The sequence below is a fragment of the Sphaerodactylus townsendi genome, linkage group LG02 (assembly GCF_021028975.2).
Source record: "Sphaerodactylus townsendi isolate TG3544 linkage group LG02, MPM_Stown_v2.3, whole genome shotgun sequence".
NCBI lineage: Eukaryota > Metazoa > Chordata > Lepidosauria > Squamata > Sphaerodactylidae > Sphaerodactylus > Sphaerodactylus townsendi.
This window is the reverse complement of record NC_059426.1, coordinates 167555245-167577372: the sequence shown is the minus strand read 5'-3', so window position 1 is coordinate 167577372 and position 22128 is coordinate 167555245. Positions and strand designations below refer to the sequence as shown.

General features: G+C 46.7%; 1 protein-coding gene across 2 annotated transcripts in view; it reads left to right on the top strand.

Moving 5' to 3' along the window:
* Positions 1–21207, top strand: part of NUDT14 (nudix hydrolase 14) — an 82820-nt gene extending 61613 nt beyond the window's left edge. Inside the window, exons 3-5 of one of the 2 annotated variants that reach the window (XM_048483263.1) lie at positions 5747–5814; positions 10712–10949; positions 20306–21207. In XM_048483263.1, the coding sequence (XP_048339220.1) occupies positions 5747–5814; positions 10712–10949; positions 20306–20552 (553 nt within the window). In that variant the 3' untranslated portion in view covers positions 20553–21207. The remainder of the gene's footprint in view (positions 1–5746; positions 5815–10711; positions 10950–20305) is intronic. The other variant, XM_048483264.1, reaches the window with a different exon arrangement.
* Positions 21208–22128: the final 921 nt, after the last annotated feature.

Genomic DNA, 22128 nt, shown 5'->3' with positions numbered 1-22128 from the left:
CAAGCTAGCCCGTCCTGGAAGGGGCACCACATCCAGCAACACTGGTCCGTTGATTTTACAGGGCTCAGTGAGCCTATCCATTTGACTTTCTGAGACTGTATTTATTTATTTAGAAAATGTAAAAGCTTCATCTCCAGATACCTATTTGAGGCAGCTCATAAAGTCAAATAATAACAAAAGCCATAGAAAACAGCATAAAGATCAGTAACATTAGCACCCCACAAAGACGCAGCCATTAAAAACCCAGCTATAGCATGCAAATATCGTAAAACATTTCATGGTGGAAAAGGCTGTCAAGCCACAACCTACCCAGTAGGGCTTTCAAGAGACCTTCAGCGGTGGTTTGCTGCATCTGCAAAGCAACCCTAGACTTCTTTGGTGGTCTCCCATTCCAGTACTAAGTAGGGCTGAACCTGCTTAGCTTCCAACTTTGGACGAGATTGGGCTAGCCTGGGCAATCTAGGTGTAAACATTTAGTAGTCTAGAAATCATGCTTGTAATACAGGTCTCTGGCTAGGAGCAGACTATAACAACAACGGTGACAGATCTGATTTCTTACTTAAAAGCCTGGGTACACAGAGAGAATGCTGGGAAGAAGAGATGTTGGACCTAACTATGAAGGTCATATCATTTTTCCCAGAAGAGATATGCGCAAGAAACATCAGGATTTTTGTGTAGGATTTATTGCAGCTATACAGTTTGGGTTGATTAGTGTTATTTAGTGTCCTCGCCCTTTCTATTTTTTAAAACTGTGGAGTAAGATATCTATGTTGTTTACTTGTAATACTTTTTAACATATTATTTTTATTTTCTCAGCAGATAAACTCAGCACATACGCTTTCACACTACTATTACATTGATAGAAAACAAAATAAATTTTTAAAACCTGGAGTAGGCACCAAGTGAGCCTTAAGAGGGTGGGGCTTCCACAGACATGGCGCCACCACTGGGAAAGAGGGAGGGGCTTAAGAGGGAGGAGATTCCACAGACATGGCACCACCACTGGAAAAGAGGGAGGGACTTAAGAGGGAGGAGATTCCACAGACATGGCGCCACCACTGGGAAAGAGGGAGGGGCTTAAGAGGGAGGGGATTCCACAGACATGGCACCACCACTGGAAAAGAGGGAGGGGCTTAAGAGGGAGGAGATTCCACAGACATGGCGCCACCACTGGGAAAGAGGGAGGGGCTTAAGAGGGAGGGGATTCCACAGACATGGCACCACCACTGGGAAAGAGGGAGGGGCTTAAGAGGGAGGGGATTCCACAGACATGGCACCACCACTGGGAAAGAGGGAGGGGCTTAAGAGGGAGGAGATTCCACAGACATGGCACCTCCACTGGGAAAGAGGGAGGGGCTTAAGAGGGAGGGGATTCCACAGACATGGCTTACCACTGGGAAGAGGGAGGGGCTTAAGAGGAGAGATTCCACAGACATGGCACCTCCCACTGGGAAGGGGAGGGGGCTTAAGGAGGATTCCACAGACATGGCACCACCACTGGAAAGGGAGGGACTTAGAGGGAGGATTCCACAGACATGGCTGCCATCACTGGAAAGAGGGAGGGAGGCTTAAGAGGAGGGATTCCACAGACATGGGCATGCATCACTGGGAAAGAGGGAGGGAGCTTAAGAGGGAGGGGATTCCACAGAGCATGGCACCTCCACTGGGAAAAGAGGGAGGGCTTAGAGGAGGGATTCCACAGACATGCGTCATCACTGGGAAAGAGGGAGGGGGCTTAAGAGGGAGGGATTCCACAGACTTAAATACCACTGGGAAAGAGGGAGAGGGGCTTAAGAGGGCGGGGCTTCCACCGGACATGGCACTCCACTGGGAAAAAAAGAGGGAGGGGCTTAAGAGGGAGGAGATTCCACAGACATGGCACCTCCACTGGGAAAGAGGGAGGGGCTTAAGAGGGAGGGGATTCCACAGACATGGCACCTCCACTGGGAAAGAGGGAGGGGCTTAAGAGGGAGGAGATTCCACAGACATGGCACCTCCACTGGGAAAGAGGGAGGGGCTTAAGAGGGAGGGGATTCCACAGACATGGCACCACCACTGGAAAAGAGGGAGGGACTTAAGAGGGAGGGGATTCCACAGACATGGCGCCATCACTGGGAAAGAGGGAGGGGCTTAAGAGGGAGGGGATTCCACAGACATGGCGCCATCACTGGGAAAGAGGGAGGGGCTTAAGAGGGAGGGGATTCCACAGACATGGCACCTCCACTGGGAAAGAGGGAGGGGCTTAAGAGGGAGGGGATTCCACAGACATGGCGCCATCACTGGGAAAGAGGGAGGGGCTTAAGAGGGAGGGGATTCCACAGACATGGCGCCACCACTGGGAAAGAGGGAGGGGCTTAAGAGGGCGGGGCTTCCACCGACATGGCGCCAACACTGAAAAAGCCCTATCCTTGGTCACCACCCTGTTCACCTCTGCAGGGGCAAAGAGAACAGGGTTTATGAAGAGGATCTTAATTGGTAGACTGGACAACACAGGAACAGTTGTTCAGGTATTCTATATTTCTGTTACAATCCAGTGGTGTTCCTACTGTTGCTCCCAGTTTGGGCAAGAAGTTTTCGTGTGTGTGTGTGTGTGTGTGTGTGTGTGTGTGTGTGTGTGTGTGTGTGTGTGTGTGTGTGTGTGTGTGTGTGTGTGTGTGTGTGTGTGTGTGTGTGTGTGTGTGTGTGTGTGTGTGTGTGTGTGTGTGTGTGTGTGTGTGTGCCTGTCCTCCTCTTCACATATTGACCCAGAACAGAATTTTGAAAAGTTGCTTAAATGATGTTATAAATGATCTGTTATTTTTGCCCAGGCATTCCTGTTTCAGTTGATCATCTAATTAGGCATTGGGATATCAACGGATTATTTGACTTGTGCAAACGGCTGCTCTTCACCCAACCAGTTGGCCTTCATGCTCATGCGTTACCCCTCTGCTTCAAATAGCACTAGGGGTTCCTCTGCCGCCACATTGCACACAATGTAGCCACAACCAGTCATACGAAGGAACCTTATGAATTACCCAATAATAAATTATCCTAACCGCAGAGGTGGGATCCAGCAGGTTCTCCCAGGTTCCCGAGAGTAGGTTACTAATTATTTGTGTGTGCCGAGAGGGGGTTACTAATTGGTGATTTTGCCACGTGATTTTTGCCTTAGTTACTCCCCTCCTCTCAGCAGTAGCACGCAGAACTTGAAGCAGTCTAGCAGGAGGTGCACCGGCGTGCGTGGCAGCCTGCGCCTGCGTGCATTCATTTTCCACCCAAGGACCAGCACAGCGGCTGCGTCTTTGCCGCAGCCCCGCCCAGCATTGCCCCGCCCCCAGAATGCCCTACCACACCCGCATTGTGCCCCGCCCAGCCCCATTGGCGCTACACCACTGTCTGAATCCCACCACCATGGGAACCTGTTACTAAAATTTTTGGATCCCACCACTGCCTAACCATCATAGGTTCTAAAGAAAGTACGCCATGGTGACAATCACATTGTGCTCTGTTGATGGACTGACTTTGACTTCTGACTTTGACCCTGATTCTAGAACTGTTTAGAACTTGTTCACACGCTGCATATGCCAGTATAACCTCATGGTAAGAAAACAATGTCTGAATGTGGACCATTTAATATTTCTTGAGACAGCACGCTCAGTGCCCTGAGAGATACTGGGAATGTTTAATGAGCGGAGGGGAGAACGAGAGCGCTCATTTAAATGGCTTTTGCCTCTGCTTTCAAGTCATCCAAATGAGGCCTTTCATCATGGCAGCCCACAATTATGGAACCTGCTCTCCTGGGAGGTGTGCATGGAGCCCTCCCTTTTGGTCTTTAGGAGGCAGAGGAGGACAGTTTTATTTATTTATTATGTATTCAACTCGTAGGCTTCTCTCTCTCCGTCAGACGGACTCAGAGCAGTGAACTTCAGTAAATTATACAATTAAAATAACTACAACAGCAATATTTAAGATTGCCTTAAGATTGTGATTTGAAATCTTGGTTTTATGTTTTTGTGTAAGCTATTTTTATGTCTAATATCTTAGGGACCGCCTCTTCCCGTACTGCCCAGCCCGGTCTCTCCTCTCCTCAAAGGATATCCAGCTGCCCTCCATGAGGGCCAGGGCCTTTTCTGTCCTGGCCCCTACCTGGTAGAATAAGCTCTTGCGTGAGATCAGGGCCCTGCGGGATCAGAATCAATTCCGCAGGGCCTGGAAGAAGAAGGAGGAGGAGGAGGAGGAGGAGGAGGAGGAGGAGGAGAAGAAGAAGAAGAAGAAGAGTTTGGATTTATATCCCCCCTTTCTCTCCTGTAGGAGACTCAAAGGGGCTTACAGTCTCCTTGCTCTTCCCCCCTCACAACAAACACCCTGTGAAGTGGGTGGGGCTGAGAGAACTCCGAAGAGCTGTGACTAGCCCGAGGTCTCTCAGCTGCCGTGTGTTGGGAGTGCACAGGCTAATTTGAATTCCCCAGATAAGCCTCCACAACTTAGGCGGCAGAGCAGGGAATCAAACCTGGTTCCTCCAGATCAGAGTGCACCTGCTCTTAGCCACTGCTCTTAGCCACTACGCCACTACGATGGAGTAAGATGGAGTTATTACACCAGGTTTTGTTCAGGATGCCGGCCGAGTTGACACCAATTAAATACTGATCCCTGTGGGATAATGGTTATTAGTCGCCATCTTTTATTCTTATTCTATCCTGTTGTTGGTATTTTATTGTATTTTTATTGTATTCTTTTAATTATTTGTCACTGTTTTAAAAATTGTATTGCTTGATTATTGTTGTGTGCTGCCCTGAGCCCTTCGGGGATGGGCTGGGTGTAAATATAAGAAATAAATATAAATAAATAAATGCATTTTCAATTCATCTTGAGCTGTGTAAGGAAAAAAGATGGCTATTAATTAAGATCGATGAATATAGATGCTTCTTCTGCTCAGTACACGCCTGTAATCTCACTTGACCCACAGGCCAAATGAACAAATATTGTTTATTTCAGGGAGGGACAAACTAAGGATGAGACTTCAGAGAAACAAGGTTGGGCTTTTAAGAAAGCGGGCTTTGAAAGCACATATAGAATCCTGGATACCATAGGTACGGCAGGTAGCAAAACCACCAAAGCTAAATGAACTAATGCAGCTGAGACATTCTATTCCATAGAATGAGAGCCCAGTTTGGAGTAGCGGTAAAGAGCAGGTGGATTCTAATCTGGAGAACTGGGTTCGATTCTTCACTCCTCCACCTGAGTGGCAGAGGCTTATCTGGTGAACCAGATGTGTTTCCGCACTCCTGTTGGGTGACCTTGGGCTAGTCACGGTTCTCTGTGAACTTTCTCAGCCCCACCTACCTCACATGGTGCTTGTTGTGGGGAGGGGAAGGGAAAGGAGCTTGTAAGAGAAAGGTGGGATATAAATCCAAACCCTTCTTCTTCACATGGTGTTTATGGATGATTCTAGCCCAGGTTTTTGCCTTGCCTGGTTGAAGACACACACACACACCCCCTCAGTCCAACATCCCCTTTACGTGTACCAGAGCATGCCTTTGAAAATCTATCTCTCCAAGATCAGAAGGTTCTAGCCTGTCGGCATTAACTTGTTCACTTGTAGAACTAGAATTTAATAACTATCTCCTTGGCTCGTGTGGCTAACGCGTCCTTTCTTCTGAGGCTAGGGCAAAACCATTAAAACGATGACTCTGCAGCATGGCATGTTGCTTTTTGTTTCTGAGTGCATTGATCTGGGTGCCCCCCCCCCTTTTTTTCTCTCCCTCCTCAGTGTGTCCATTCTGATCTTTAATACTTCTCGGCAGTGCTTTGTTGTGGTGAAGCAGTTCCGTCCAGGTAATCCTTTTTCCTTTTTTTCCTTTTTACCCTCCAATGAAGCAAGCTGTTATGTCTTAGCAGTAAAAGGCTGGCAGTCCCGTGAATAGTTGTGGTGTAATATTTGTTCCATAGCCAGAGGAAGCAGCAGTCGGTCTTCTGGCAAACGTTTACGCAGTAAGCTGCTTAAACAGGACATTTCTAACTCGGACCCTGCCAGGTTTGCTGACAGAGAATGCCCCATATTCCGCTGGCAACTGACGCCACATAGGATGATTTGGGGAGAGGCCAGGAGAATTGGCTGGTATCCTACCATTCCGTTCAGCCTCCCAACGGCCTCAGGTAGCGATTCCATTGGTCCAGACCAGCTCGTTCTTGTCAGAACTTGAAAACTGAGCAGGGTCCGTACTTGATGGGAGACCACCAAAGAAGCCAGGGCCTGCCGTGCAGAGGAATGCAGCAGCAAACCAGATCGGCTCATTTTTTGGCTCAACAAACCCCATGAGGAGGCAATGGTGGCGAACCTTTGGCACTCCAGATGTCATGGACTACAATGCCCATCAGCCCCTGCCAGCATGGCCAATTGGGAATTGTAGTCCATAACATCTTGGGTGCCAAAGGTTCGCCACCATGGAGGTAGGGGATCATCATAAGTCAATAGCAATTTGATGGCGCACTTTTTCACCCTGTGAGCCTTCTTTCAGCGAAAGAGGTTTGCGTCAGGGGAAGGCACCTTTGGCCAGAGAAACAGTGTTATCACTGCAACAACTCTGGCCCCGAATGATACAGGGAACTGAAATACCAAACGGGGACGTGAATCAGGGTTCCACACTCCAGGCCTATACAACATGACCTGCCAAACCAGTCTAAAAAAAAAAACCCTACGGGTTTTGCTGCTTGCTCCGGAGTACTTGAGAGCGAGCGTGTTGCAGGTGGATTCTAATCTGGAGAATGGGTTTGATTCCCCACTCCTCCACTTGAGTGGCAGAGGCTTATCTGGTGAACCAGATGTGTTTCCGCACTCCTACATTCCTGCTGGGTGACCTTGGGCTGGTCACAGTTCTTCTGAACTCTCTCAGCCCCACCTACCTCACAAGGTGTTTGTTGTGGGGAGAGGAAGGGAAAGGAGCTTGTAAGCCACCTTGAGTCTCCTTACAAGAGAGAAAGGTGGGATGTAAATCCAAACTCCTCGCCCCCCCCCTCCTCCTCCTCCTCCTCCTCCTCCTCCTCCTCTTCTTCTTCTTCTTCTTCTTCTTCTTCTTCTTCTTCTTCCACTTCTTCCTCCTCCTCCTCCTCCTTCTCTTCTTCTTCTTCTTCTTCTTCTTCTTCTACTTCCTCCTCCTCCTCCTTCTTCTTCTTCTTCTTCTTCTTCTACTTCCTCTTCCTCCTCCTCCTCCTCCTCCTCCTCCTTCTCTTCTTCTTCTTCTTCTACTTCCTCCTCCTCCTCCTCCTCCTCCTCCTTCTCTTCTTCTTCTTCTTCTACTTCCTCCTCCTCCTCCTCCTCCTCCTCCTCCTCCTCCTCCTCCTCCTTCTTCTTCTTCTTCTTCTTCTTCTTCTTCTTCTTCTTCTTCTTCTTCTTCTTCTTCTTCTTCTTCTTCTTCTTCTTCCAACATCTGTCTGTGCCCTTTTTTCATAACAAGGCTGAACAAGGCACATTATCAAGTAGGATTCACCACCTTTCCCATCAGCCCCATTTCTCCACCTTAACATTAGCCTCACTCACATAAACTGTAGCAGGTGAAGATTTTTCTAGTGCCAAACTCCAGTCCAGTAAAAACTGTGCAGCCTCTAGTTGGCTATTGTGTGAAACAGGATACTGGCCTGCATGAATCATCGGTCTCATCCAACACAGTTGCTCTTGTGTCCTTTTGTTCCCTTGCTCAGTTCATCCTTGGCAGGTTGCTGCTAAAGCCCAGGCCATTGAGAAGGCTAGCAACACGACAACATGGGCTACTGGCAGCCGTGGCCTGTCTTTCAGTAGGCCGAATGTAAGCAGTAGTGTAGAACCCGGCCCGTTCTGTTTCCTTTGATGGTATTAGACGGTTTTGGAATTTCCTTTGGAAGGATATTTCCCACAACAACTGTTTCTAGATTGAGGCAAAAGGCCCGTTGCAAATTACGCTTGACAGTTTGTGCGAACCGTGCGCTATATGTTCAAAGGGGATTTTTTAAAAAAACAAACAAACACGCATGCCTCTCATAACTCTACCGAAACAGCAGCTGAAGTGACCGGCTGAACGACTCATCGTGTGCATGTAACCTCTATCTGTGGGTTCTGTGGGGCAGAACTTGGAATGAGTTTGCAACAACAATTTTTAAAAACAAAATGGTTTACTTAACATATAACATCAACATTTAACATCACACTTCAAGGCCCTGTTCAGGTTGCATTTTCAAGTCCTTCTATTTACAGTCTACTGATACTGCCAAGTCCAATTCTTCTTTGCAAGTGGGTTGGCTCCTGAAGACTCCAAGGGCTTGGTGAACAGGATTCAACATGATGAAGGTTTCCAGGAGAACTCTCACCCATTACAAACATAAAAGACCCTGAAACAATAAACTCCAACATTTACAACATAGCAAAAATAAACAACTACCTTCCCAGTAGTTCCCAACAACATTGCAGTTACCTTAACAAGGTGTTAAGGGCTTATACAAACCAAGGTCCGAGTCTGGTAGCCTTGTCTCCTCCAAACTACATGAGCTCTGTAGCCTCCTGCTGCTTTTAGTCTCCACCCCTTTCTGGGTCAACCCATTCTGAGCATGGGGGTTACATGCACATGGTACGTCACGTGCAGCCCAACGTCCAAGCAAGTATCAATGAATCCTGTAAAATACGCCTGTTGGCCAACCAGTGGAAGTTCCTTTGAGGCATAAGTTGCTCCCCAAGAAGAAAAAGTTTCCAAGACCCCTCTTGCAGGAATCTAACTTCCAAAAACCCAAATTCAGAATATCTTCTGCTAAATCTCTTTAACTGGTTTTCCTCCGCACATTTTCAAACGGTACTCAACACTGGGAGCTCTCTTGTCTTCTAACTTCAGCTGTTAATGATTGCTAACTAGCCCAATTTCGTCAGGTCTCAGAAGTTAAGCAGAGTCGGCCCTGGCTAGTATAGGTATTAGAGGTTTATAAAATTATCCGTGAGGTGGAGTGAGCTGATAAAGGTCGATTCCGCACTTGTGTTATCGACCTAAGTTTGAGCTGCGTTCAACCTAAGTCCTCCGCACAACCACTGGGATCGATGTGGTTTTGTACCAGCTTCGCCCTGTGTAATGGTCAAATTTCCGACTCCAGTTGGGAACTACTACTTTTTCAGGGAACCACGCTCGAACTCAGCTCGATTCCAGTAAAGTGCAGAATCGCTGGTGCCAGGAGTCCCCCATTCAGCCAATCACAGCTGTTTTGAGCAGGCGTACAGCTGGCCAATCAAAAAACGCCACTTTCGTCCCTCCATTCCTGTGGCAGTTTTTTTTATAACGTGTATGGGGATAGACGGAATATGGCTGTAGAACAGCAGCCAATCGGAATGGAGCGGCAAACAGGCACAGGATGATTCCACCCTCCGAGCTGGGATCAAGCTGGTTGCAGTGGGGAACAACAATGGCTTCAACCTAGGTTAGTACCCTTCTCAGGGAACTGGGTTGAACCTATTTTACTCATGTGCGGAATCGCCCAAAGAGAACCTTCTCTCCCTCTCCCCAATTGCTAGCGTTAGCACTCGGACCGGGACTTGAAGGCATCCGATGAAACTGATGGGCAGTCAGTTCAGGACGCTCAAAAGAAATGCTTCTTTACTCTACGAATGATTAAAATGGCATTCACTGCCAAGGGTCGTGGTGAGGGCTGGCAGCATAGACAGCGTTAAAAGGGATTGGACAGATTCTTGGAGGACAGGTCTTCCAGCGTCTACTAGCCACGACTAAAGGGATCTTTTATATTTAGAGGCAGTCAATCTCTGAATCCCAGTGCCAGGAGGAAGGCCTCCGTAGAAACTGGTTGGCCACTTGGCAAGCTTGTTTTCTGCTGCCTCAGAGACTGGGACATGGAGTGATGGGTTCAAGGTGAAAGAAAAGAGATTCCACCTAAACAATAGGAAGAACTTTCTGACTGTCAGGGCTGTTCGACAGTGAAATGCACTACTTCGGAGTGTGGTGGAGTCTCCTTCTTTGAAGGTTTTTAAATGGAGGCTGGATGAACATATGTCGGGAATGTTTAGATTGTGTGTTTCTGCATGGCAGGGGGTTGGACTTGATGGCCCTTGGGGTCTGTTCCAACTCCATGATTCTCTGATTCAACGACTGTGGGAGACAGGATGCTGGACTAGATGGACCACTCTATGGCCCTTTCCGCACACGCAGAATAATGTGTTTTCAAACCACTTTCACAACTGTTTGCAAGTGGATTTTGCTATTCTGTACAGCTTCAAAGAGCATTGCACAGCTTCAAAGAGCATTGAAAGCAGTTTGAAAGTGCATTATTCTGCATGTGCGGAAGGAGCCTATGATTCTCTGATTCTATGACTGTGGGAGACAGGATGCTGGACTAGATGGACCACTCTATGATTCTCTGATTCTATGACTGTGGGAGACAGGATGCTGGACTAGATGGACCACTCTATGATTCTCTGATTCAACGACTGTGGGAGACAGGATGCTGGACTAGATGGACCACTGGTCTGATCCAGCAGGGTTTTTGTGTATCCTTATGGGCTCCCAAGTTCAGTATTGTCTACTCTGATGGGCAGCAGTCTCAGGCCATAGCAAGAGCTTTCCAATAGTTCTCAGCAGGGTTCTTTTGTCTGATGATGCTCAGGATTGAAGGTAGGACATTTATCATGCAAACCACATCTCTAATGCTGAGCTGTGGCCCTTCTCCCTACATGGCACTGTCAGTGACTACTCTTGTTGAATGTTTTCAGCTGTCTACATGAGCGAGACGCTGCAACAGGGCCCTCAGGACTTGAAGAGCGACTGCCTGGAGAACTGGTGTCCTCTTGAAAGTCGTTTGCCAGCTTCGGCAGGACTGACCTATGAGCTCTGTGCTGGCATTGTAGACAAGCCGGAGCTTTCGCTGAAGGAAATCGCTCGCCAGGAAGTCTTGGAAGAATGTGGCTACGACGTCCCTCTAGACAGCCTGAAGAGAATTACGTCATACCGGTAAGTAGATCCGGGATTGGTAATTAGAAACAGAGAACTGGAAGAGACCTCAAGGGTACTGCGTTCAGTTCTGGTCGCCACATCTCAAAAAGGATATCGAGGAGATAGAAAAAGTGCAGAGAAGGGCAACGAGGATGATTGAAGGATTGGAGCACCTTCCTTATGAGGAGAGGCTACAGCGTTTGGGACTCTTTAGTTTGGAGAGGAGACGTCTGAGGGGGGATATGATTGAAGTCTATAAAATTATGCATGGAGTAGAAAATGTTGACAGAGAGAAATTTTTCTCTCTTTCTCACAATACTAGAACCAGGGGGCATTCATTGAAAATGCTGGGGGGAAGAATTAGGACTAATCAAAGGAAACACTTCTTCATGCAACGTGTGATTGGTGTTTGGAATATGCTGCCACTGGAGGAGGTGATGGCCACTAACCTGGATAGCTTTAAAAAGGGCTTGGACAGATTTATGGAGGAGAAGTCGATCTCTGGCTACCAATCTTGATCCTCCTTGATCTGAGATTGCAAATGCCTTAGCAGACCAGGGGCTTGGGAGCAGCAGCAGCAGAAGGCCATTGCTTTCACATCCTGCATGTGAGCTCCCAAAGGCATCTGGTGGGTCACTGCGAGTAGCAGAGTGCTGGACTAGATGGACTCTGGTCTATGAACTATGATAGTTTCTGCAATGTCAAAATATCCTGGGTTGAGCAAGAAAAATATCCTTGTGCAGCCAGGAATTCCGTGCAGTTCCCAGTCCTAAAGTGGGTTTGCCCTGCGATTTTTCCCTCGTCCCAGGGTATTCAAAACCCACCAGTTTGGTGATTCTTTAAAAAAAAAACGGGATGAGCCTGCTATAGCCTGCTACCGTGCGAACACCAATTGGGAGCAGGGCAGTTCCCGCCCAGCTGCCTGATCTCCCCGCCTGATGTTCATTCAAGCTGCAACTCAAAAACAACAGCCAATCAGAATGCAGGACACCGGGCATGCTCAGATATGCTTCCAAAGTAAATACAGAAGTCCCGCGTTTGTGCAAAACAAGCTGGAGTATTTCCTCCCGGTCTTCACTGGATTCCTTAAAAAAACAAACAGCTACGCGAACGGACACCCCTGGATAAAATAGACCCAGGTTTAAAAAAAACGGAGGTACACAGGTATAATTTTCGCCATGCGGAAACAACCTATGTCTACATAACTGATAAAGCCTTTGTGAGGGTTCCTTGAGAAAATGAATCAAGGATGCAGTAGCCACTCTCCTCTGTGGATAGGTTATGGAAGATTTATATTTGTCGTTACACACAGCACAAAGTTTAGAAATAACCGGAGTCAGTGACTTTATACCACTTGACGTATTGTACAACTTCTTAAAAAACACAAAGCTGCATTTTGAAACGTGGTTTTCTATCCCAATGTTGCTGTTTTAATAACATTGTTTTACAAGGACTGCTGTGGCGGGTTTTCCGGTCTGTGTGGCTGTGGTCTGGTAGTTTTTTCCCCACAGCCCAGAAAACCCACAACAGTCCGTTGATTCCATCCATGAAAGCCTTCGACAACCCCGTATTTTACAAGGCATTTATGTTTTTTTGAAAAAGAAAATCAGTCAGAAATCAGAGAAGTAGCCAACTGTGTGTGTGTGTGTGTGTGTGTGTGTGTGTGTGTGTGTGTGTGTTTGTGCAGTGTGTGTCTAGTATTTGGAATTAAGGAAATGTCAAGAATTAAATAATCTAAAATGAAAATGTGCTTCGAGCCGTCTGCTTTCCCAGATTGTGGGCCTGCAAAAAAAGGCATCTGTTCCCGACTTGGAAATGCATGTCTAAATGTATAGAGGGTGGCGGCTTTGAAGCAAAACAAAACTTTCTTAGTCTTTCCTCTTGAAAACTCTATTGAGGTGGACACTGACATGCTTTTTTAAAAAAAATGGTAGAAGGAGCGGGGAGGGGGTGGGACAAACTGGGAATTGAATACAAATCCACAGCTGTCAATCCTGGCAAATGTCGTTTCCTGCTGGATTAACGAGCTTTTGCTAGGGAGGGGGGGGGGAGCCAAACGGGGGAGATGTCTCTCGCTACTCCTTGGAACCACATTAGAGAACCGGTTTGCGAGATGAAAAGATGCTTTCTTCGACCTGAAACAAAGGCCCCAGCCTTAGGCACGCTTAAGCCTCATTGAAGTCCGTGTGACTCACTTCTGAGGAGGGATCCGTAGGGTCGGAGTAAAAATTGTCCCTTGTGTCTTTACGACCATTATAATGACCTGTCGCAACTTATGGAGATGTTGAACGGACACAGTATTGTCGATTCCCTTTTCCTGTTGGAGCAAATAGGGGAGAGTTTGTGGGGTGGGACGTTTAGTATGCTGCGGCCCATTTGCAAACAGTAATAGAACTGTTGTAATTTACCCATGCCCAAAATGCAGAACAATAGGTGCTGGGAGACCGAGTCTTTAGGAGCAGCAGTGACGTAGGAGGTTAAGAGCTCATGTATCTAATCTGGAGGAACCGGGTTTGATTCCCAGCTCTGTCGCCTGAGCTGTGCAGGCTTATCTGGGGAATTCAGATTAGCCTGTACACTCCCAAACAAGCCAGCTGGGTGACCTTGGGCTAGTCACAGCTTTTTGGAGCTCTCTCAGCCCCACCTACCTCGCAGGGTGTTTGTTGTGAGGGGGGAAGGGAAAGGAGATTGTAAGCCCCTTTGAGTCTCCTGCAGGAGAGAAAGGGGGGATATAAATCCAAACTTTTCTTCTTCTTCTTCTTCTTTAGCAGAAGTTTATCACACCAAAGGCTTCATGATCCATTGGTGAATAAACAGACGCTGAGGGTGATTTTGGATCAAGTCTAAACCAAGAGCCTATCTGGCTGAAAACGAGTTGAATTTCTGCCTGTACTGTGTCAATATTAGCTGGAAGCAAGTTGAGCTGCCAGTATTATGTCTATATATGAATGAAAACAAGTTGGATTTCTGCTGGTACTGATGAAAGCAAGTGGCTGAAAGCAAGCCGAATAGCTGCTTGTACTGTGTCAATATCAACTGGAAGCAAGTTGAATTTCTCTTAGTACTGTGTCTATATATCAATGTAACCAATTGAATTTCTGCCAGAACTTATGTGGATAAAGCAAGTGTAAGATTAAAGAACCACCACATAGGTTTAAAATTTTATTATTTAACATTATATTGAAACATTTGCCAGGTTAATAGCCATTAACACAGGATCCTGTCTTGCATTTACAAAATTCAGAGCAGCCTGGAGTAATTGGGGGAGGTTGCCTCAGCTGGCTTGCAGGCCTGATAGGTTCTCTCAAGAGGCCAAACGTGGCTCCCAGGGTGCATCTTTGACACCCCTGCCGTGCAGGGTCACCTTAAGTCAGCTACGACTTGACAGCGCTTTCCACCACCACCACGGATCCTGTCGCTGGCGACCCTGAACTCAGAGGACAAGGAGAAGCCCACAACAAGGAGGGAGGCTCCCTTTCCATTTCCAGGCTGCATTTATTCATTTGTTTACAGGACTCCCTTTCTCTCTTTATTTGCTGCCCAGAAAGTTGAAACAATTGAGAACGGTGCAGTTCAAAACAAAAGAGCCTGCATATGCCACCCGGTACCCCAAATAAAACCTGAGAGTCAACTGCATCCCGATTGGAAAACAAGAATTTTTAGCATTTCAGAAACCCCTGAAGGCTCGTCCTAAGCAGTTTGGTTTTGCAGCTCCTTCTAAATGTTTTAGGTTAGGGGCTTTTATTCGATTTCGATTTCGAATACCTTTAATGGCATATAAATAGTTTAACATTGCAAGATAATAACAGCCTTTAAAACTTCTGACAAGTTAAAATAACACCATTTAAAAATTTAGCCACCGCTTCCAACAGCTCGTAGTTGTGGCTGTTAAAAAGATATATAACCTTCTGTTTACCTGTAATGCCTTCACTTCCATGCAGGAAGGAGATTATGTGCTTCTTCCTACCTATCTCATAAAAAGGACAGTTCAACAGCATATGAGATACTGTTTCCACAGAACCCATGCCCCACCGGCATTTCCTTTCTTTATGTGGGATTCCAAGGTGGCGTCCAAGGCTAAAGGAAGAAGGCAGGGCATTACACCTAGCTAAGGTGATTGCTCTATGCCACCGGGCCTCAACCAGGAGATAAAGGGTGTACCGGGCTACAATTAATCTATCCACAGGTATTCCTAGAGAGATCGGGGAACAGGTTTTATTAGCTCCCTCTAGCATCTGTTGAAACTCTCTATCAAAAAGTCTCTTCTTGATAGCCCCATAGACCTCCTGCTCTGTTAACATTAGCAGGTCCTCCAAGGAAGGCTTTTATTCTGCTCTTGGGATGAGAGCAGGCGTGGGACGCCATCAAGAAATCTCATAGCTGAGCTGACCTTGTTTGTGCCCGCTTCTGTGAAGGGAAGGGAAGCAATGGAGGCTAGGAATCAAGTCGGGGCTATTCCATCTGCAGACTGCTTAGGGTTGTCATCTCAGACTCCCCCACCTTGGCCTAGTCACAGTTCTCATAAAACTCTCTCAGCCCCACCTACCTCACAAGGTGCCTGTTGTGGGGAGAGGAAGGGAAAGGAGATTGTAGGCCCCCTTGAGTCTCCTTACAAGGGAGAAAGGTGGAGTATAAATCCAAACTCTTCTTCTTCTTCACCTCACAATCTGTGGGTGATTCCGCACACAAGTAAAATAGGTTCGACCCAGTTCCCTGAGAAGGGTACTGACCTAGGTCGAAGCCATTGTTGGTTCCCACTGCAACCAGCTTGATCCCAGCTCGGAGGGCGGGATCATCCTGTGCCTCTTTGCCACTCCGTTCCGATTGGCTACTGTTCTACGACCATGTTCCGTCTATCCCCACACACATTATAAAAAAAAACTGCCACAGGAATGGAGGGACGAAGGTGGCGTTTTTTGATTGGCCAGCTGTACGCATGCCCGAAACACTCAGCTGTGATTGGCTGAATGGGGGACTCCTGGCACCAGAGATTCCACACTTTACTGGAATCGAGCTGAGTTCGAGCGTGGTTCCCTGAAAAAGTAGTAGTTCCCAACTGGAGTCAGAAATTTGACCGTTACACGGGGCGAAGCTGGTACAAAACCACGTCGATCCCAGTAGTTGTGCGGAGCACTTAGGTCGAACGCAGCTCAAACTTAGGTCGATAACGCAAGTGCGGAATCAACCTGTGTCTCACTTCATTTGTTTCAGTATTGTAAATGGGAGCGGGGGTTGCTTTGATGTTTTCTGACAGTTACAGAAATACCAACCGTCCTGTGCAGAGCACAATGCCGTACCCTACTTGACAGCTTACGACTAAATACCGGTTTTACCTCACCACAACATACTTTATATGTATGCCAGTACACCTGCCAGTACACCTGTCGGTGGACGGTATAATATAATATAATTTTGCGTCAATTGCTTCTGTTCTGTGTTTTTATTTCCTGCACCTGCCACTTATAATCTCAGAACCGTATAAAGGGCTAACAGATTTACCTTGGGAACAACCCCTTAATTGCTCATCAGTATGTATGCAAAGATTTGGATTGCAGTACAAAGAACACCGTGATTTAGTACTTCATTGTAAACGTGGTTTGATACATAGCACGACGCTGGATTGTACATTCACCTATCTTATTAATAAACAAGATTTTTACCACAGGTTTACTCTTCGAAAGAACAGACGAACCACCAAGTACCAGTTTTTACGTGTGAATACCAAACTGAGTGCTTGTGGGATTAAAATAAAACGAGAGCATAATACAGGGGTCCTCAAACTATGGCCTTCCAAATGTTCATGGACTACAATTCCCATCAGCCCCTGCCAGTGTAACCTCCTTCTGTGGGTTCTGTGGGGCAGAACCTGGAATGAGTTGCAAAGAACCAAATTTAAACAACAAAATGGTTTACTTTTCTTTACAATTAACACTTTTAAAACATCAACATTTAACGTTACAATTCAAGGTCCTGTTCAGGTTGCATTTCAGGTCCTTCTATTTACAGTCTACTGATATTGCCAAGTCCAAATCTTCTTTGCAAGTTGGCTGGCTCCTGAAGACTCCAAGGGCTTGATGAACAGGTTGCAACATGATGAAGGTCTCCAGGAGAACTCTCACCCATTACAACCACAAAAGAAACCCTGAAACAATAAACTCCAACATTTACAACACAGCAAAACAACAACTACCTTCCCAGTAGTTCCCAACAATATTGAAATTACCTTAACAAGGTGTTAAGGGCTTATAGAAATCAAGGTCCGAGTCTGGTAGCCTTGTTCTTCTGCAAAAGAGCTCTTTCAGCCTCTCTGCTGCTCCGAGTCTCCACCCCTTACTGGGTCAACCCATTCTGGGCATGGGGGTTACACCAGCATGGCCAAGTGGTAGGGCTCATGGGAATTGTAGTCTATGAACATCTGGAGGGCCATAGTTTGAAGACCCCTGGCATAATATATAGTAGATTTATAGGTATCTTATGGAGAGACCACAGTTAAATATATTAAATTGAGAGATATATTCAGTTTACATAATAAATTTATGGGTAGGTGCTGTGGCTCAGTGGTAGAGCACCTCCTTAGCATTCACAAAGCTCTCGGTTCGATCCCTGGCGCCTCCAGTTACAAGGACCAGGTATTAAGTAATGTGGAAGACCTCAGCCTGAGTCCCTGGAGAGCGGCTGCCAGTCAGAGCAGACAGTACTGACCTTGATGGACCAAGGATTTTATTCAGTAAAAGGCAGCTTCATGGTTTCTTCAGGGATGGCCATGACTCAGTGGTAGAGCATCTTCCTGGTGTCTGGTTCAATTTCCCAGCGTGTACAGTCAAAAGGACCAGGCAGAATGTGCCTTAACCTGTAGAGACACTGCCAGTCAGAGCAGACAATACTGACCTTGATGGACCAAGGGTTTGATTCAGTAAAAGGCAGCTTCATGGGTTCTTCAGGGATGGCCATGACTCAGTGGTAGAGCATCTTCTTGGTGCCTGGTTCAATTTCCCAGCGTGTACAGTCAAAAGGACCAGGCAGTATGTGTTGTAAAAACCTTAACCTGTAGAGACACTGCCAGTCAGAGCAGACAATACTGACCTTGATGGACCAAGGGTTTGATTCAGTAAAAGGCAGCTTCATGGGTTCTTCAGGGATGGCCATGACTCAGTGGTAGAGCATCTTCTTGGTGCCTGGTTCAATTTCCCAGCGTGTACAGTCAAAAGGACCAGGCAGTATGTGTTGTAAAAACCTTAACCTGTAGAGACACTGCCAGTCAGAGCAGACAATACTGACCTTGATGGACCAAGGCTCTCGTTCAGTCTAAGACAGATTCATCGGCAAAACACATAGAACAGACAAATTCTGAACTAGAAACCTCAAGTTATAGGAAACATGGGGCTCCTGCCAAATATGGCAGCCCTGTGTCTCGTTCCTCCCACTTCTCCCTTCCTTAATACAACTTGAGAATGCTGTGGCATCATTACCACACCATTGGCTGATGAGGAAACTACTCACCACTCAGCCAGCATGGTTTAGTGGTTAGGAACGGCGGATTCTAATCTGGAGACCCGGGTTTGATTCCCCACTCTTCAACCTGAATGGCAGAGGCTTCTCTGGTGAACTGGTTTTGTTTCCCCACTGCTCCACATGAAGTCTACTGGGTGACCTTTGGCCAGTCACAGTTCTCTCAGAACTCTCTCAGCCCCACCTACCTCACAAGGTGTCTGCTGTGGGGAGAGGCAGGAAAGGAGTTTCTAAGCCCCTGTGAGATTCCTTACGGTTGAGAAAAGTGGGGTATAAATCTAAACTATTCTTCTAATGACACAGCCCTCCCACTCGCCCGCCTCTTCAGATGATTGACAGTGAAGAACACTACGAAGTGGAGGCTATCCTGAATTCCCGCTTGCATCGCAATCGCTTGCAGTATCTCATTTCTTGGGTGGGCTATCCCCCAGGGTACGATCAGTGGGTCTACGCCTCGGACGTAAAAGCTCCGTGTATGGTGAAGGTGTTCCATGAGGCGTTCTCTGACCGACCAGGTGGAGGGGGGCCTTAGGGGAGGCGGCATGTAAAGAGGGGATTGGAATGTGACGGTTTTTGCTAGTGTAACCTACTTATCCTTGGCCACATCAACCTCCATTGGAGACCTAGGAAATAATATATGACAGCACCCTGTGGCTTAACGAACAAATATGAAATTGCTGGAACAAATTAACAAACTTTTAATCTTAACACAACTTTCTATCATTTAAGGATAAATAATAGTGAATATATAGTGAGTATATATATACAGCATATATATACAACTCAATTGTACAAAATCTTCAGTGCTGTTTTAAGAAAAAGCACTCAGAACAGTTACCACCACTAACAGTGTCCAGTAATGAAAGAATAGCAAGAAAGTCCAAACTATTAATCAAGCAGGGCTTCTTTCTCTCATCTGGCCTTCTGCATCTGATGTAGCTGCTGCAGGTCTTCCCTCAATTTGGGCCTGTAAACAAAATAAGTCATTCCCTCAATTAAGCTGCAGGCCTTCCTTCTCCTGCTGCAGGCCAGATCAATTGAGGAGGGTGGGGCTCTCGCAGTTGGTCATAAGTAAGCAAGCTTCCCAACTGCATATGCTCAGTGAGCTTTTATCCCCTGGGCCCTAAGATCCAACAAAACAAAACAAAAACTAAAATGGCATGGGTTACATTAGCACCTGTTTGTACTGTTCCAGTTTGTGCTATCTTTTGCTTGGCGCTATTCCCAGAATGGTCTGGCCTGGCGTGTGAAAGTATCAGAGGAGGCTGGACCACAGTTCTCTTGATGTCTGTCTGTACCAGCCATTCTCAACCAGGGTACCGTGGTACCCTGGGGTGCCGTGAGCATGTCCCAGGGGTACCGCGGCAACACTACCGCCCCCCCTCATTTTTGTGGTGTCTCCCACCGGCGCCAGCAAGGACATGGAGCTGGCCCATGGGGCAGGGCCTGCCACAAGGTCAGCAGCCACCACCACCCCCAGTGCTTCCCTTCACCCCGGCAGGGGCACCGTGAGATATGAAGAGTGAGGTCAAGGGTACCCTGACCTTGAAAAGGTTGGGAAACACTGGTCTGTACTTTTCTTATTCAGTTCTCTCAAGGACCATGACCGATCTAGCCATATTAATAAAGATCTTTCTGCTTTCACGAAGATTCTATCGTATGTTTGTTACAACATGACAAGATGTACAAAGAAGGTTGAAGATTTGACTCGGAGTGGCAGTTTTCTCCAGTAGCTCTGTTTCTTTAAAAGTGTGGGCCTGCCTTTGGTTAAGTAATTTAGTAATAGGCCCCATTTTGATTAGTTAAAAAAACACACTAAATATCACATGTTTCTTATTTCTGTCTTCACCTCCTTTCCACTGAAGATCCGGCGTTGGTGTGACGGGATCAAAGCAGACATTATTTTATGCAGAAGTGACCGACGAGATGAAAACCGGCAAAGGAGGGGGCTGCCCAGAAGAAGGCGAGTTGATTGAAGCCGTGGAAATACCTCTGCGGGACTCGATGGATTTCGCATTCGATGAGACTTTCCCTAAAACGATGGGCGTCATCTTCTGCTTCATGTGGTTCCAAAGCAACATTGCCCCAAAGCTACCAGCAAAAGTAGAATAGCATCAAGGTATACGGGAACGGGGGCTGCCCTAGGTAGACAGTCCCCACTTTATTTATGGGAAATTAGGTGGAGACAAAGAGAAAAAAAGGGTAAATGGGATCAATAACCTATGTATATCAGGGTAGTCCTTGGTGAAAACTCTCAAATGTTGTATAATTAACATGAAAGAAAAGGCTGCTGTATAATTAAAATTAAAGAATAAAAATAGTGAACCAAGAAAGACGTTTTAAGCAATGAACATCCACACACAAAATGTACAAGAACTGACTAACAGAAAAGGGAAGAATTTGAATAGGTTCTGGTGGGTTTTCCGGGCTGTGTGGCCGTGGTCTGGTAGATCTTGTTCCTAACATTTCACCTGCATCTGTGGCTGGCAACTTCAGAGGTGTATCACAAGGGGGAAGTCTGTTACACACTGTGTCCAGTTACAGACCATGGCCACACAGCCCCGAAAACCCACAACAACCAGTTGAATCCAGCCGTGAAAACCTTCGACAAAAACTTGAATAGGGTTTCAGAAATGGGTGATGCCGTATATACTCGCCTATAAGTCAACCCGAATATAGGTCGAGGGACCTAATTTTACCACAAAAAACTGGAAAAACTTATTGACTCGAGTATAAGACACGGGTGGGAAATGCAGCAGCTGCTGGTAAATTTCAAAAATAAAAATAGATACCAATACAAATGTTTTTGAATATTTATTTCAAAGAGAAACAGCATGGTATCAACAATAACTTTAAAAGTTCTGAAGTGGAATATATAACTCTCACAGACAGTATCTCTTCAGAGTTTCATAGGGAAGATGCTCAACAAGATCCCCCTTAAAGTCCCTACAGGTTCTCCAACGCGGATATCTTATCATTACACAGTGAAGATGTTTGCGTGGTGATGGCAGCCGCTGCCCCAAAGCAAGTCTGTTTTGCAAGTCTGCAAGCTCAGCTGGACAGAAGTCCCACCTGCTTTCCAAAAACACTGGGTGGGGGCCGAGAAAGGTGCTGGGCACCCTGTGTGTGTGTGTGGGGGGGGGGGATTCCTACCACCATGGGCTCCAGTGGTGCGGATTTCCCAATGAGTACGGCTCCCTAGCATTCATGGAGCTTCCTGACCGGAACAAAAATTCTGTAACATATATATTTAATATTCACACCTATTCACTGAATATTCACTGTGAATGAAGCTACTGGCCACCTGTAGTGCAGCGAAGCAACATCCCAAGGCTTACCTGGGAGCTGCCTTTGTGTCCCCATAGCAGGGAGCAGGTGCAGAAAAACACCCTCAGCTCCCAGCCTTTTTTTGCTCGCCACCCGTTCCCCCCACCCGCTCACCACCCGTTCACTCGCGTATAAGTCGAGGGGGACTTTTTTCAGCACCGTGTTTCCCCGAATATAAGACAGTGTCTTATATTAATTTTTGCTCCCAAAGATGTGCTATGTCTTATTTTCAGGGGATGTCTTATATTTCTGTGTTCTGTTCTTCAGGCATGCTTCCAAACAAAAACTTTGCTACGTCTTACTTTTGGGGGATGCCTTATATTTTGCCCTTCAGCAAAACCTCTACTACGTCTTATTTTCC